The sequence below is a fragment of the Diachasmimorpha longicaudata genome, chromosome 15, assembly GCF_034640455.1.
Source record: "Diachasmimorpha longicaudata isolate KC_UGA_2023 chromosome 15, iyDiaLong2, whole genome shotgun sequence".
Classification (NCBI taxonomy): Eukaryota; Metazoa; Arthropoda; class Insecta; order Hymenoptera; family Braconidae; genus Diachasmimorpha; species Diachasmimorpha longicaudata.
In genome coordinates, this window is record NC_087239.1 from 5,217,262 (window position 1) to 5,234,282 (window position 17,021).

The 17,021-nt window shown below is 37.8% G+C and overlaps 5 protein-coding genes across 7 annotated transcripts; 2 read left to right on the forward strand and 3 right to left on the reverse strand.

Moving 5' to 3' along the window:
* Positions 1 to 10: 10 nt before the first annotated feature.
* On the reverse strand, positions 11 to 942 carry LOC135169516 (uroporphyrinogen-III synthase). The gene is made up of 2 exons (XM_064134582.1): positions 756 to 942; positions 11 to 606 (listed from the first exon to the last, which is right to left on the reverse strand). Exons 1-2 carry the CDS (start codon positions 940 to 942, stop codon positions 11 to 13), a joined length of 783 nt encoding a protein of 260 aa, XP_063990652.1.
* A 405-nt stretch (positions 943 to 1,347) lies between these two features.
* Positions 1,348 to 3,489, forward strand: LOC135169509 (integrator complex subunit 14). The gene is made up of 5 exons (XM_064134573.1): positions 1,348 to 1,521; positions 1,746 to 2,070; positions 2,203 to 2,414; positions 2,503 to 3,093; positions 3,169 to 3,489. The coding sequence occupies exons 1-5, from the start codon at positions 1,348 to 1,350 to the stop codon at positions 3,394 to 3,396; spliced, it is 1,530 nt and encodes a 509-aa protein (XP_063990643.1). The 3' UTR covers positions 3,397 to 3,489.
* Positions 3,490 to 3,576: 87 nt separating this feature from the next.
* Positions 3,577 to 6,779, reverse strand: LOC135169519 (pyroglutamyl-peptidase 1). Its single transcript, XM_064134585.1, has 3 exons — positions 6,641 to 6,779; positions 4,115 to 4,405; positions 3,577 to 4,057 (listed from the first exon to the last, which is right to left on the reverse strand). Exons 2-3 carry the CDS (start codon positions 4,349 to 4,351, stop codon positions 3,680 to 3,682), a joined length of 615 nt encoding a protein of 204 aa, XP_063990655.1. The 5' UTR covers positions 4,352 to 4,405; positions 6,641 to 6,779; the 3' UTR covers positions 3,577 to 3,679.
* LOC135169507 (uncharacterized) lies at positions 5,103 to 9,224 on the reverse strand. The gene is made up of 5 exons (XM_064134571.1): positions 8,762 to 9,224; positions 8,329 to 8,639; positions 7,501 to 7,740; positions 7,111 to 7,377; positions 5,103 to 6,946 (listed from the first exon to the last, which is right to left on the reverse strand). The coding sequence occupies exons 1-5, from the start codon at positions 9,222 to 9,224 to the stop codon at positions 6,656 to 6,658; spliced, it is 1,572 nt and encodes a 523-aa protein (XP_063990641.1). The 3' UTR covers positions 5,103 to 6,655.
* Positions 9,225 to 10,135: 911 nt separating this feature from the next.
* LOC135169506 (uncharacterized) lies at positions 10,136 to 16,782 on the forward strand. 3 transcript variants are annotated; one of them, XM_064134568.1, is made up of 10 exons: positions 10,136 to 10,268; positions 10,593 to 10,737; positions 11,344 to 11,469; positions 11,726 to 11,925; positions 12,355 to 12,564; positions 13,623 to 13,870; positions 13,997 to 14,156; positions 14,246 to 14,389; positions 14,462 to 14,575; positions 14,651 to 16,782. In XM_064134568.1, the coding sequence occupies exons 1-10, from the start codon at positions 10,195 to 10,197 to the stop codon at positions 14,871 to 14,873; spliced, it is 1,644 nt and encodes a 547-aa protein (XP_063990638.1). In that variant the 5' UTR covers positions 10,136 to 10,194; the 3' UTR covers positions 14,874 to 16,782. The 3 variants fall into 3 exon arrangements, with proteins under 3 accessions (XP_063990638.1, XP_063990640.1, XP_063990639.1); XM_064134570.1 differs by lacking the exon at positions 12,355 to 12,564; XM_064134569.1 differs by lacking the exon at positions 11,344 to 11,469.
* Positions 16,783 to 17,021: the final 239 nt, after the last annotated feature.

The window sequence follows — 17,021 nt, forward strand, 5'->3', positions numbered from 1 at the left end:
ATCTACTCGATCACTGATCAACAATGCCAATCTGTGCATCTTGAATTGATTTTAAGACGGCTTGAGGGTCTGGTTTGGCTGCAGTGGCACAAATCCTGAGCCCTCGCTCTCTGATTGCTTCAGCTGTCACAGGCCCGATAGCCACAGGCTTAATTCTGCTGGTTAAATTATTCTTTTCGGCTATAGACATAACGTTTTTGACGTTCGAAGGACTGAAAAATACAACTATCTGGGATTCCTTGATAATATTTAAGAGATCGTTCTCCAAGGATTCTGAGGGCAGGGTCTCGTAAGCGATTATTTTTTCAATAGGGATTTGAGCCTCCTCCAGCAACTGCTGGACTGTCTCGCGAGCGATACTACTGCAGGGATACAGCAGGTGTCGATCTCGATTTTTATGACGAGATATTATGAATTTTACTAACTCCTGAGCGTTCCCACTCTGTGAACCCATGCAGTTGGGGAGATCAAGTGTATTTTTTGCTAGATTTTCGGTTGTTGGACCCACACAATAGGTGGGCAAGTCCTTCCATGAGTCTTTTAAAGGGTTATTTGAAGTGCAGTGTTTGATAGCTTCCACCGATCGTTGGCTCGTGAAAATTAAACCTGGAAAAATGGAAAAGAATCTTTTTTTATTAATAATCAGTCAGTAATGGTTATTATTATTTTTTCTTGGGGAAAAAAGTATTTTGGAACAAATCAGAGTCACGTCTACCCTGTGTTAAAGTCAATAATTGAATTAAAGTCACGTCTACCAGAATATAATTGAGGGGTGTCCAGACAATCTCGCAGTCTCTGGGAATTAACGAATGAAAATGTCAGAGTCGACAGGATTTGACAGTTGTAACCAGCTCCCTCGAACACTTCGATATAAGCATCTTGACCTTCATTCCCTCCCTTTTCACCCTTGCACAAAATCACGTCTCTGCAACTCCCCTCCATAACTTGATTAATTTATCAATAAAAAATTGGGAACAGGGGAGCAAGCTGTGTATCCATTGTCGTCTTGTGCAATGGTTACTGAGGGAGTGACATATCTCATAACTAACACGACATGCCCCAACCTGATGCAGCACTTGGGAATCATAACCTCAATTATCTTTGTCATGTGCATTCATGTATTTTGTCGGTCCGAGAAGAACATTTGAACAATAAAGAAAAATACTGTTGAATTTTGTGGTATGAGTGTGCAGTGATAATTAAATAATTAGGAAACGTTGAGTAACAGTGCAGTGATTGTCTTCAGTATTGGTTATGAGACGTATCAACGATATGGAGGACTGATAATTCAACGACCCAAATAACAGTTTTCTGTGATTGAGAGACTCCGTTAATAAAAGCTTGAAAATGCCTACAGTAATTGCTCTAGATGTTTCCTTGTCGATGAGACGTCCTGTCCCCACGGCAGGACATGACGTACCTCCCAGTGAAGTAGTGGCCAGGCATCACCTGGCTGTTCAGGGGATCAATCATCTGCTTCATTATTTGCAAGTCAATTCTAAATTAGAATTTGTTTCGTTGGTGAGTCGAATTGGAGTCTAGTTCATAAACTGAATAAATTCTTTGAAATAATCGAACTGTGTTGATTTGTTTAATTGCAATATAGATTTTTATAAAGAGTGAACTCTAGTGGAAGAATCTCCATAGTTAGCTCATTTTCCAATGAAGTTATAAAGAAAAAAATTCCTCGCCAAAGAACGAGAAATGCTCATCAACCCATTTATTTTATTACTCCCTCCAAACAGGTAGTATTCTCATCAACATACGAAATGATCTGTCCCTTCACTCGAGACTATGACATGATCAGGTCGAGGCTGCAATCGATTGAAGAACGTGATAAAACTTGCATAGAAACTGCTCTCCACGGAGTCAATACAGTAGTCATGTCAGAGTGGGGAAATACAACCGCTTGCCAAGTTATCCTGATCACCGATGGCAATCCAGGGGTTGGACCCATGTCCCTGGGGCATTCTCTCAACAACCTGCATCTTGAGAGAGAGTCCAATCCCTTCCCCTTGCCCTTTCCTTATCCAGGAAAGCTGAATATCATCTGCATTGCAGCTCCACAAGGTGAAAATTCCCTATCGATTGATCGATAAATTTACTTGGTCTGAAGTTAATTTTAATTTTAAGGAGGATATTGGTCCACCATGGTTAACGTTTTTCAAGATAAAATAAAGATAAAATTTTATATTTCTTCAGACGCTGGACTGAAGTATGGCCTACCCCTGTATCAAAGACTGGTCGATCTGGCTGGTGGGGAGAGTGGAGTACTCGTACCGGATGGCCAACTTTCGAAGACAACAGTTAACAATTGTTTCCAGAAATTAGCAGAGACCAATTACGTTTCCTTCCAGGGATATCTGAAGTGTGGAAATTTAGGATCAAGAATTCTTTTATCACCTCCTCCAATGGTATGTGCTTTGTCTGTCAATGCAGACCGATGCCCGCCCTTATTTTTTTATCATTGACTTTATGACACTCTGATACATTGACTTTCAGTCCTACACAAAAAAGACAGATTTTGATGTGCACTCGGGGCTGACTCTCTCGAAGACTCTGGAAATCTGCGGCTTCATCTCAGTAGCAGACGTGGGAAGTCCAAGCTCAATCTCCAGACATCTAATCCTCCCCCTACCAACGGAAAAAACGGCAAGTATGCAGGGCATTTCCCTGGACGACGACTCAGATGTTGAGGACAATGGGGACGAGGGAAGATCTCCCTCATTCTGCGTGCTTCTTCATGGAGCCCTGAAGGTGGAGAACATGGCAGCTTTGTGTCTGCTGAACACTAGTTGGTATGGCTTCATTTACTCCTGGGCAGACACAAAAAAAAAATCTAATCTTATGCTGACACTCCTGGAGCCTGGCTGCGATGTGGTGCCCTGGCTGGGAAATTTCAACAACTTGGGGACTATTGACGCTGCCTCGAAGAGTGTGGAGGTCTTGAGCTTTCCATTGAAGCCAGCTGAGAAGCGGAGCTACTCACAGAATGCTCCATCATGGATTAGACAGGTCGGGCTGCAGTCTGACATTCAGAAGATCCTGAGGCATGCGAGAAAACTCCCAGAAAAAACGCAGAATTTTTATAAGGTAAAGAAGCGAATTTGGGGGTTTTTAAAGTTTAAATTTCTGCCATTGCTTTTAATTACTAATTACTTTTTGCAGGAATTGAATAGGTTAAGGCGTGCAGCCCTGTCCATGGGATTCGTCGAGCTTCTCGAAGGGCTGGCATCGATATTCGAGCGTGAGTGCACCCTCCTCCCTCCTAATCTCCATCTGGACTGCACAATCCAGATGGGACATGTTGCGGAAATGTTGAGAAAGCCTTATTCCAGAGAATTGAAAAATAATATCACGCCAGTAAGAACTCAATTTCACAAAGGCGATCAATAATTATTCGGACCAAAAAAAAATTTGTATTAAATCATTTGTAAATCTACCGCCATCAACTGATCAATAGATTAATTATCATTTCATTAATAACAATAGTAGTATTATTTGTTCACCTTCCCCAATGTCCCCTTTGTTTCGCGAGGGTTTATGGTAAATTGAACATGGATATTCTTCAATGAGTCGTTTTGGATCATATCTCTTTTATTTTATTACAAATTTATTGATCGATTACAAAATACAAAGGGGTTTGAAACATTAGAGAATAGGAAATAATCGTAATTATTTACTCTCCAAGACTCTCCATTACACAACAGATGATCCCTAAAATCCCACGTTCAGTTTCTTCCGAAGAATAACAATTAAAATCAGGAACGTGGATAAACAATGTTCGATCGTGCTTGATTGCAAGCGACTGATACAGGATGTATTCACAAAGATATCTACCCGCGTCTTCCGAGACGTCGGCGATGCAGTTGAACTTATCTTTAACATTTTTACAAATAGCATTGACATCCAGGCCAACGTTGAGCCGTGTACACGCCATTCCGCAGTCACTGGGGCACTTTTCGACGATGTCGTTTCTAGTATATCCACTGCTGGAGGCGTTGCTCTCTATCGTTAGACATTTAGCCACGTAGGAAACCCCCACGTGTACGACAAGCTGAAAGAAATGGTTCAAGAATTATTTACATATATTTGTTTGAAAAATTATAATTACCAATGGATCATGCTCCTTCCAAATGTTTGGGATTCTCGAAGACACGTGATCGTAAACGACTGGGATTTCTTCGATGATCAGGTCGATATCGTAAAGGTCCTTCAGTTTCCTTGCTGATCTATCCTTCAGTAATTTAACTGCTTCCCAGCTGGCATTAACAGCATGGACTCCAAAGGGTCCAAAACCCGTAACCACAACGTTCCTTTTTTTATTTTCCATCACTTTAGCTTGTTCCATGGTAATTACGTACCGGGTCCTATCAGTGCTCTAAACGTTATTTGCTCATTCTTTCTGTGTAATCAATCGTTGGCTGATTAAATGCTTTTGTCTACGGGTGGGAGAGGGGCGGGGGGCAGAACAACACGCGGAGCTGCAGTCTTCATCATCTGACGCACTGACAGTGAGGGCAAACCTTGACATAACCTCAAACTTAGAACAATTTTCGGCACTGTGACAACATTAAAAAGAATCAAAAATCATTGGGGGAAGATTCAACGAGACAATGGGTGGAATCAGCAGCATTTTCTCATTTTTCGCCTACTGGTACTTCAGGTACACAGTTGTGACGGAGTTGTACATGGTTGCAAAATGGGAGAGGTATTTTATGAGTATCCTTTGAGGAAAAAGCCCACAGAGAGTGTTACAGGATCACTATGCCTGATGTTATAATTTTCTAAAGATTTTGATTCGGTATCGTTTATGTTTTCTTCAGTGTTGACCTATTTTTTGAATTGTTCTCTAGTTTTCTCATTGTAATTAACGGATTGAGTGCAAATGATCTTTTCATGAGTCATTCATGGAAGCAGTGGGTGAAATAAACAAACTCTAATCACACATTGTCCAATTTTATTTAATTTTTCTACCACAAAACACCAATGTCTATTTGTCTGAAGTTTCGTTGACTCATGAAAGGACTTTGCATTATAATCCTGAAGAAAAAACTGTTGCAGAAAGAACAAAAATATTTTCCTTAGTAATAAACTCAAAGATATATTTTTCCTGGCGATGTTCGGACTCCTCTTCGTATTCAACTACAACGTACTGTTACCTACTACCACAAGTTTATTTATTCGCCAATAATAATTACAATTGTTAACATGAATTACTCAAACTACCTGTGCACACGGGCAGAGCTTGCAATCGAATAAACCTACATTATTTACATATCCATACCTACATTATTTGAATGATAAAATTGTGACAATTAATTCATCATTACTCTTATCAATTTGTTATATCGAAAATCAGGCTAAATACAGATATTTTGGCAATAATCAATTATTTCTTTTCTCAGTCTTTTTGTTTAATTGTAAGTTTTGGGCGGTGATTTTAATACCGACATTGTCAACAATTTTTTTTTCCCTCTCTTCAACAGTGATAGAATAATCAACGTTTGTTCTTTATACAAATTCATCATTTGTCTCATTATTCATGAGATATCCTAAGCAAATTCTTTTCAATTTATCTCCATTATTACTTGACCTTTCAATTTGTGCCTATTATTTTTCATTCCTTCCTAACCTCAAAATTGATACAACACAAGTAGAAGCCTTGGTCCGAGTGTCGGGAATATAGGATCACTAAATATAAATTTTCTATCCATATGACGCCATAATCTGAATTAATCAACGACAGAAGACAGAAAGCCAATAATTTTTGCTCAACAATTCGCCTTTTCCCCTCATTTCTCTCGATTGTTAATCTTTAATTAGCTGCCAAATTTCCATCTTTAGGTTATTTTCTAAGTTCTCCTAATTAATTTTTACTTTAATTTCTCATTATCGATAAAAATAAAACCTCTTTTTGCTTTTAATTCACATTATTCATTGTTTTACTCCCACCAGTTCCAGATGAATTTTCACCAACAGATTAATTATTATAAAATTAATTTCACCGAATATTATAATCGTTCACCACTTTCCAACCAATGAATGAATTAATTAATAGTACATACACATCATACATGATTATTGATAAGAGAAGTAGGCACGATAGGATTAGTAATAAATGTGTCACGCCAATGACGCGATCCTTGGGAAGAGTTATTTTCACATTTCAATGCATTAAATAATCATCAATCATGAACATGATTTTGAATGTAATTAATCACGTTGTGGAGTAAAGCTTTTCTCATTTCCTTGAGTAATAAAAGTCATCTATAGATGTAAATAATTAACTGCAAAAAATTGTGATTAACATATGGGCACCCTTTACTACCTTCCAATACTGTTTGGACACTGTGAATAAATTCTTATCATCTAAAAGCTATCATCCATTGTAGAATGCAAACGAACTTTTACAAAATCCTAATTATCAACTCTTCAAAGAAAACAATGCTCTCTTTCTTCGATGTTTTATCGATAGTAAAAATGAGGATGATAACGAACGATTCCATCGCCTCCTGAAATTGCCTGAACCTCAAAAAGTCATCCCTTCTTTCGAAATACATCTCAGAAATCGCGGTTTCAATTCCCCCCCTCCCATATCCTCAAAAAAATTCATATTCACAAAAAATAATGGACTCACAATGAAAACAGATATTCAAATCACCGGTAGATAAGATATGGATCTGCTGTCCATCATAATATCATTCTCACTGTCCAATCGTCGCACACGTACCCTCTGCTTGTAATGATACTCTTTGAGATAACTTTTGAGTGTCTTTGGCAGCTGTAACTTGTTAATGCCGTCGTAAGTTGTTCTCGTTGTGATGACAGCACGACAGAGATGCTGAAGTGGAAATACAAAATTTCGATGCAGTGGAATTGTCAGCATTGGCTCGAAGAACATGCAGCAAGATGGATCCTTGTAATGTTCGATCAGTCCACAGACCTATAACGAATAATATGAAACATAACAGGATACCCCAAAGAGATCTCTCGATCAATAAAATAAACAGAATGAATCCCAGAAATAACGAAGCTGAGATAAAAAAAATATCGGATTATTCTTCTCATTGTAATTAGGTAATACTAAAATAAAATTGAGATAATTACGGTTTCGGAGGCGTAAACACCGGGGTCATGAGAGTCAAAACTAAATCTGTGATTCCACTGTTCAATTCTCGCGTGAAGTGATCTCCCATATTTTCGAAAGCTCACGGAGAAAAGAAATTCCTCCTGGGCTGAGTCTCTAAGTAGAAACGTCCCCTCCTGTTTACCATCCAGAAGGCGTTCAGCCTCGTAACGATCCATTTTGCCCCAGTAGAACGAGCAAGCGGTTATTGAACGCAAATCTGGCACTAGGCAGTGTACATAGTCGATCTGAAATTAATTGTCCGATGGATTCATGATTAAATTGATTGATTAATCACATCCATTCAATGTTTTACATGAATCACATCCATTCCATGTTTTACATGAATAACTTTCTTAATTGATATTTACCTGAGTGTGGGCTGTTCTTTCCATGTTTGGGATAATACTAAAATCAATCCGTGATAATGCAGTGAGTGCAGCAGCTTGAATGGTAGCGTGTACCTGAAACAAGACAGCCAGGCTCTCAACGGGGAGGCCATTGGGATGGACCTCAATAGTTGATGAATAATTAGGCCGATAGCCAGGTGGTGGTTCCACCCCCTCCTCCATTTCCCTGGCTCTCTGCTGTCTCGCTCTCTCGTCGCAATCCTGGAAAAATGATTCCATCCTTTTCAGCTCAGCGAGCAGTGCACATTTAAAACGAAATTTAATATGACAATTACCAGAATAATTATTTTGTTGTAGTCTACACTGATTAGCAAATTTATGAAACTCCGTTGATAAAAAATATTTTTCTTTATGAAGAAGACAATTATCGCATTTTATCTCTTCATTCAATAAAACAATCAATGAGACGGAGCTGATTAGTAATTAGACTATTAATGCATATCCACGTCTACTGAATAATCAGCTATGGAAAATTCTTATTTGCAATTATAGGTAATGGCATTATGATAATTATTGCTCTCTATCACAATAATAATGATTTTCACTGGCAACATTACCATTACCAGAGCAGTTACATAATTAAAACTTACATTAATGTAATGTTAATGTAAAAATATATTATAATATTTATCTATTATAATATTTAGTTTTCCCAGAAAAAAAAACGTAAGAATAGACGCAGAAACGTCAACCGATAATTACAATAAAACCTGATTACTGACGGCTAATTACAACGGTCTGATGGCATTATCTGGGAAGTTTATCGATGATTTTTCAATTGCCACTCACCTCCATCGGAAATTCAGCGGGATTGAACCTGGACAAATCGATGACAGGACTAGGTGGTAATGGCCCTAATTCGGGACTTTGTGGTACTGATCTGTTGTTGAAAACTACACCAGCCCCCATGGGATGCTCCTCTGTTCTTCTGTAACCTGTACAAACACACTCTGAGCTGTTGTTCGATTGCTCGGGTATGTCAGTATTTTTTGATCCTTTATTTTTCGCACAATTGAATTTTAGGACCCAATTCGATCTTTTTTTCTTGGATGATAACGCATGATTGCACACTGGATTTTGGTCTTTATCACGTTGTTTACCTGGAATCAGTAGATAAAATAACAATTTTCAATTTCCAAAAAAAAATCCAAGAATTAAATTAGACAATTGTAAACATAGAAGAAAAATTAGAAAAATATGTTTCCTAATTCTCGACACTTACTTTTTCTCTTGCCAAATGAGAGTGTCTTCGAAGTTCTCCTCAACATAGGATTACCAGGACTATCCTCAGCACTACTACTATTATTACTTCCCCCTGAGCTGCTGCAGCCAGGTTCCTGTTGCTTCAAATCCACCTCATTGTTACCTCCAAAATTTCCATTGCTACAAATTTTTCCCTGCTCCTGCGACTCAATGGGCTGACTATAAATAGTTTCAAACCTAGCATTATGATTATCCAACGATAAATTCAACTGTTCGTTGTCAATATTTCGATTCTGTTTAGTATCCTCGTTCACCAATATGCTATGCCCACTCTGATTGCCATTACTCTCATTATTCCTATTATCAATCTCATTATTTCCCATCTCGTCGACGTTAGAATTGTTACAATCGTTATTACATGCTTCAGCTTGTTTGCCACTCATTCTGAAGAATTCCCGAAAGCTAGCTAAATGCTGTCCCATAATTAAACGACCTGACACGCATTTTATCACTGGCAACCATTCCCTGAATCATTCGCCTTCAAGTACTTGAGCTATCACAACTGATCAATTCCTCTGGAACTTTGTCACTCCCTCAATGTCTGTTTCTCTTCATTTTAATTCCATTCATTGACCATTGATATCATTGAAGCACTCGATTCAACTTATCGCCACGAGAACTGATGCACTCGTTAGCCCCGTTAGCATGCCTTCTTGATCGGACAATCGAGTGTCGAAGACGAGGACGAACAGATGTACTGAGCTTAATGAAAAAAGTGAGACGAGAATTTTATCGTTTGGGGCGGGGGGAGATGAGTCACGCGTCTCTGGTGAAACGTCTTTGCCACTTTTTCGTCAGCCGATGATCTCTCCACGATGGGGGAAAAAATTAGGAAAAAAAAGACGACTGAATAGAACAATTCACTGGCTAACCCAGGCTCCTTCAATTGATGATTAAAACCGAGGGGAAGTGAAAGTTATCGTGTTGCGTAGAGGCTTTACGGTCACGGAAACTAGCCGAGCCGAGACGATGTTTTTATTTATTCGACATTTTTTAATCACAATTTTCTCGATTGTCTGCTTTTATTGGAGATAGGGCTTTCAGGGCGGAGGGTGTTGCACTTGGTTTATTCAGCGGAGTCACTCGTGACACAACATATCAGAACGGGTTGAGACTCGTTTGTGCTTGCCTTGACAGACGGAAGTCTCGAGATTAATCACTCGCGTTGGAAATTATTACGATGCACTCGGGAGTTATCATCGTTGTTCAGGGGTTCTTTCGGCTCACTTGGTGGTGACGTGAGGGGAAGGTCAGGGGCTGTGTTGCCTTCTGTTGCCCTGCGGGTTACTGTTTATCACGAGTCAATGAAGATTTTGGGATTACGTACTACTGCGTCGTCAGCCATTTTTTTTTCCATTGACCATCAGAAGCGCCCCCACAGAAATCACAAAAATGGCGGAGCAAGGTGAAAGAGCCCAATTACCACCGGGTTGGGAATGCAGATATGACATAAGAAGCGGTCGTGCGTGAGTCAATTCATTGAATTTGTACACAATTCTTCATAGACCCTACCACAGCACTGAAATACCCATTAATTTCCCTATCATCCTCACGTAATTGCTTATTATCGTTGTCTCTCTCACTCTCGCTCATCAGTAGTCCCTTATTCCATTATTGTTGGTCTAGATACGTACATCGGAGAGTTTTTGATGCTCGTGATGAGAATATTGAGTGGTTGTGAGACATAACGAGTCCTGGGGTATTCCTGGGATACGTTGGGGGCAGGAAGCTGCTCTTGGATGAATGGGGGCGACAGATGAATGGGTCGTGACATTGTTATAATGTTTCAGGTATTTCATCAATCACTTCAGCAGAACGACTACCTGGGAAGACCCAAGGGTCAGGTACTGGCAGTATGCACAGTATTTACAGGGTAACTCCGTTGCAACAAGCTCCCCATCTACTGGAAATTCACAGGAGGCAATACCTATGCAGGTCAGTGCTTGGGAATATATGGGCGAGGAATTGTTTGGAAAGAAATGTTTCTGGTTTTCAGCAAAAATCTGAACATTTCGGTAGCGAAGTGGTAAACCGAGATAAGTTACTTTTGACTATTGCCAAGTCTGTGATAAATCTCTTAGATTCGGAGATATTGAGAGCCAGAGAGAGTCAGCTTATCTCGTTTTCCCCCTTCGGTATTGATTTGAGAGTTCATTCTCCAATTAAAAATATTGTTGCCCTTAATTGAAAGCTACTGTTGAACTGCAGTCTTTAAACGTTCGGAACGTATTGTAAAAAAATTACAACTCTTCGTCTGTGAATGGGACGCCCTAACACGACTCTATTTTTTTCCTGAATATCTTGGAAACTAAAAGTTTTCGTAATATAATTAGGTAGATGTATAATGCTTCCCATTTTAATTAGAATACGGTCACACGTATTATAAACGGTTATTTGTACGCTCAGTGACCTGCATGCTGGATAAACTTCAGTCGAAATGGCTTGACAAATTCCTAAATATATAAATCGATAATTGAAAAAAAACGTGTACATGCTGCGTGGATTTGAATACGAAAAAACGAATATAAAAAACTGGAATAGACTGGAGGAGGTATTGTCGGTGTCGGTGGAGGTCATTTGGTGTATGCGGCTGCCCACAGGGCTCCTCAAATCTATCCGTCACCATACAATAGCCCACAACCGGCATTTTTACCGCCAAGTTCACAGGTACATGGAATTGTCCGACTAAATGTCGAGTATTTCCATTATTTTCTGTTGTTACATTAGTGATGAAGTGGCAAAAAGGGGAAATAGGGTTGAACATTCAATTTTTCTCGTCTCATTGGAAAAATAAATTCAAAAAATTGTTTATTGCTCACTACGTTCCTCACGAGCTTTGCAACTTCACTACTGCTGTCCTCGTTTGAAATCCCGTTTCCCTGCTTTTATTTTCTCTGAAGGTAATGACAATCTCATTAAATAGGAATTAAAAACGCCAATGTCCACACGTACAATGAGCGGAATGACAAATAGATTTGGTGATATGACTATTGGTTCACCAACGCCAATGAGAACAATGGAAACGAGTTTAACTCAGAATGGTGACACTGAGTTTCAAGTTGCAAGGATTAACGCCATTTTTCCCACGGTATCAGACACACACATTCGACTGTTGTTAAAAAAGTAAGTCCATTACAACAATTGCGGGATATTTCGTCATATGATAAGTGCATTCTTGAATTCACTGATGAAGTGGTGAACAGCTATATTTTTCATGGAATTTTTGCTTATTTATTCGTGCCAAAAGTACATAAATCAATAACTTCATTTTCACCACTTTGTTGCTGAAGTCGTACCTGATATTCTTCAGTACTGTTTTGTACATACTCTAACATGCTCAAGACAATCATGTGTCTAACGCTATGTATTCTCACACTCACAATTAACACATGAAATTGGCTAACAAATGCTCCACTAAAAATTCGCGATATTGAAATTACTCACAATGACGATGAAACTGTTAATTTCCTCGTCATTAAAATCACGAATTGGCAGTAGACGAGGGGATCCTGTGAGGGAGTTGTCCTAAGCTCTCAGCGAATTGCATTTCAGATACCATAATAGACCGGCATTGGTAGTGAGTGCACTGCAAATTGAGAAGAATCCACTTTGTGCGCCTGGTCCAGGCACACCAGTTGGAGTGCATTCAAACTACGCTATACCGAGATGGCGTCTACCGGCTCATGCTATTCACGCTGCTATCACATTGAGTCCACCGCGTGGGGCACGGCCAGCCCCAAACTCCCCAAAAATGAAACTTAGGTTATTTAATTATTTTATCTCGTTGTTTCAGTCACTATTATCCCCCAGTCTGGATGCTAGATGTCAATATGTTATCATTTTTAGTTTTCAATTTAATGAATTGTATGTTGGATGGAGAATCCGTTATTATTAGTAGTGCATAGACTAGCTACAGTAGATTACCGATTTTATTTGTCCTTTTATGATTATTCATGTATGAAAAGAAAATCATGAAAAAAGGAGGTAAATTTCACCCAAAAATGATATCTTGTTTTAAGAATTTCAAGGGATTAATGAAAGCCTCGATTTCAAATTATTTTTTAACATTACCCAAAGTTCAATAGAATTTTTGTTAAATAATTTTATTGGTTTTTTGTTTGTGGGCTATTTTTTAATGAACCCCCACGTTTTTTTAGCCATAGAAAGTGCATCAAATACGGACAATGAAGTGTTGCAGGAGAGGCACGAGCTATTGATCGTGAAATGATTTTTATTCCCTTATTTTCCGTTGAGAAATGTATTTTTCTTTTAATTTCAGTTTTTCAATGAATTACGTTCTCTCAGGGATTCCCAAAAATTGCGTTTGAGATTGACAGTCTCATAGGTTGGTTTTAATTTTTGTTCATATGATTTACGTGTTTATTGCGATGACTTAACCCAATAGTAGAACTATTATTGTCAAAATCTTATTCTGGGAATTACTGACGCATGATAATATGCATGCTAACTAAATGAGCGTACAGGGAAGAACACAAGGGAACGCTGAAGCCCTTTAGATCAATGAATCTATCCATTAACAGCTGCTATCAAATTATTGTCCCGAGGATAGTGATCGATTAATCTGGTGAATGACAAAATTTAACATTGCATCGATGCATGATATATTTCATCTCATAACAAAACGTCAACATTATATGGTACAGTAGCAATTATAAATTGTCATAACAGTAGGCAATGCTAATTAACGAATGCCAAGTGATAGTGTAAAACTGCAAGTTTATGCATAACAATCATAATCCAGTGATTTATTTTGGTTCATGGATTTGCCTCGGTTTATATGAAGTAACTGTTCACTGCAGGTACCTGAAAAATATATTTCCCAAAGTAGACGAAACATTGCTACTTGATATTCTGGAACAGAGCGATAATAATGTTCAGAAAGCAACCGACAAGCTTATTGAACAGGGATATGAGAAGAAAAATCCCACCGGGCCCATTAAAACAATTGCCAAAGAAAGGAAAGAGGAGGAGGAGATGAAATCGCGACAGGTTAAATCCGCTCCCACACCTCCACCAAGGATGAAGAGTCTTGAGGAGAAGAATAAGAGTTAGTTAACTGAATTATTAATTATTCATGAGTTAATTCCAGTTTTTCTGAATTTAATTGTTTGTTTCATGTAATTTCAAATGCATTCATCTCATTACTTCTTTATTCCTTTCTTTATTATTCCAGTGAAGGCAAACTTGATGGAGAAATTTAAATCCGTGCCAGAACGTGTGATAACACTGGCAATGGATAGTGTGGATTACGATGAAGAAAGGGCTATTCATATTTTGGATATTATGGTGGCTGAGGAAGCCGTTAGTCAACCTCGTACCTTGAGTAGTCACAGGTAAAATTGCTATTTAATTATTCATTCTTTTTATTTGAGCATTTTTTTCTATTGAAAACAAAATTTAACGTGTGGTGCAATCACTGCAGTGACAGCAGCCGGAGCGATGACAGAAAATACAGTCCTCCCATGACAGAAGCTATTAAATTGACAGCATCTCCCATCAAGAAAATTATTAAGGACAAGGATAGCGAAAAATCCAAGAGATCGAAGAATAGGAATGAATTACCAAAGTTAGTTTCATTATGACAAATTAACATAATTTGTAAAATATCTAATAATTAAAATAATCCCTTGATTTCTAGAGTCTCACGAGGTACGAGTACAACTGAAGATGATGAATATAAATCGCCATATTTGATTAAAGCCACAGGGGTTAATCCTGAATTAGCAAAGGGCCCAAACAACGATTTGCTCTTGTAAGTTCAAGGAAGATCATTGAGTAATTAAGTAGCTATTTTTATTGCTTATGCTGAGGACTAAATCTGTTGCAGGCCTGATTATGCTCCCTGGGCAGGCGCAGATCCTGCCAATCTCTCCAAAGAATCATCCGTACGGTTACTAGCAGTTGGAAAGGATTCTTCACTAGTCTCCAGTCGCAAAACTCTGGCCAAAGGACCAAATCCAGACTTACGAAAGGGACCCCTGAGAGGCCTGGCTGAGGGATCAATCTACTCTCAAAGGAACGCAGCTAATACCGAATGTCGTGGTAAATGAGAAATGTGTAATTGTTTTCATTTATTTCTGACCTGAAATTTCATCGCCTTCGTTGATATATTTGGGATCGTTTGTTTTATTATTTTAGTAGAGTCAGTGATTTTATTTCTGTTGATTTGTTACTGTTACTCATTATTTACAAAATTAGTTTGCGTTAATGATTACGTTGCATTGATCGAGTTGTTTTATTTAGCGAAATCGTTTCGTTAGAATGAGTGATATGTTCGCAGTTACCCGAGCTATTATGTCCTTTCAAACATATCGTGAATAATTTCCAGTCTCCGACGATTAAAATTCTGTATTATCAATTAATTACTTCATTAGTCGGATAAGCTATTCGAAATGGCTAGATAAAAATAGATGATCTCCTAGGTGTAAGCAAAATTTCGACAAGAATGAAGAAAGAATCACTTACGTCCTGCGCATACACTACGAAAAATAAAAAACAATTTTAAAAAAATACGTCCTCGTGGTGTGCATGAAGATAACCAGATTGTGACAAATTTATTGATCAAATTTTTGATGTATGTATAAAAGTATTTTCATATAGCTTCATTTGAAACGAATCATAATTAAATAATGACTATTATAACATACTAATCCTGCCTTCGAAACAAGATGAAAAAAAACTTGATATTTGAATACAAAAAAAAAAGTAATAAATGAATGGGCTGTGGTTGAGAGGTTTGCTGAGGGCTATTTTTATAGCTTTTTCTGAACTCCCGATGAAACTGAGATCGAATGATATACGTAATATATTTTGACTATATTTTCAGTATAGGCATTGCGCAAGTATAGAACGATAGAGTGAAACTTGTAAAAAATTAACACCTTCGTGAGAGCTTGAAAAAAATATATTAATGTAATATGGTAAATCTTTGCTCACTACTAGAAAAACGAGAATAACTTTAAACAATCATGATATATCGTAATGATAACAGCTCGAATCAATTAGTCGAAATAAATGAGATTCCTGCCAACCGATGTAGGAGATGTATGAGAGAACTCATTGAAAAACCGAGAGAATTCACGCGAGGATTGAACTTCTGACGATAACTATTATTCCATTTTTTCTCCTATTTACTTTGGTAAAATATTTCCTATAGAAATACCTTCACACTAAAATTGCCGATCGGTTAATTTTTTAATGAGAGAAAAAAAGGATGGAATATCGAAGAATTTGTCTTTAGAATTTTTCCCAGAGTAAATTCTACCGAAGTCTCAAGTCGTAGAATTCTCCGATTTCTCAAAAAAAAATTTCGTACGTGTGAAACTCAACTTCTGCATATTCATAGAGATGTTTCTTCCAACCAATCTACTTGTGTAGAGACTAAACCAAAATGGAATGCCAAATTTTTGTCGATTACATTAGGAAAAATTTTAAAATGTATTTGTATTGTTGTATTTATTATAAAAAACTGTTTTGTGTCGATATTCGTTGTGCAAAGCACTGAGTAACATAGATGACTGAGAGAAAATTCATTTTTTCGAGTACATATTATTGAGTAAAAATTCATTGTCGCTGTTAATTGTATTGGAATCCACCATCCCCGTCTGTTTATTCCTACGTAATTAAACCCTAACAAACATTTAAAACAGAAAATGAAACTATTTTTAATGATATTTACACGTAGTGTCAGAATATCTAACTTAACAGGTGCGTTAAATTATTAACAACACTGCTAGAAGTGGGATGGAGGAGGTGCGGATTAATGCACTGATTCTTTGTACTTCTGTAGAATCGCTTTGCCACATGAGCAGTATTATGAAGTATTAATAATTAAACAATTAAATCGGAGGTGAAGTGCAGGACTGTGAAGGGGGAGTGGATTGATGGTGGTGATGAATGTATTAATTAATGTAGTCTATTGTTATCTACACATATCTGTGCAATAAAGAGTCATCTGTAGATTTCAGCATTTGCTATTTCCTTTCCCAGTGCAATGTGTCGGCATTATCAAAGGAAAGCCGACGTTTCATTTCCGCAAAATTGATTTATCGATCGATTGATAGGAGATATTCACGACTTTTGCCAAATTAAAAGCATGAGCTTGAGCATGAGCTTATGAATTGAAGCAAATAATTTACTAGTCAACTCCCACATCATTTTAGGACACGATTCTTATCATTTTTCTTCGTATATTTGTT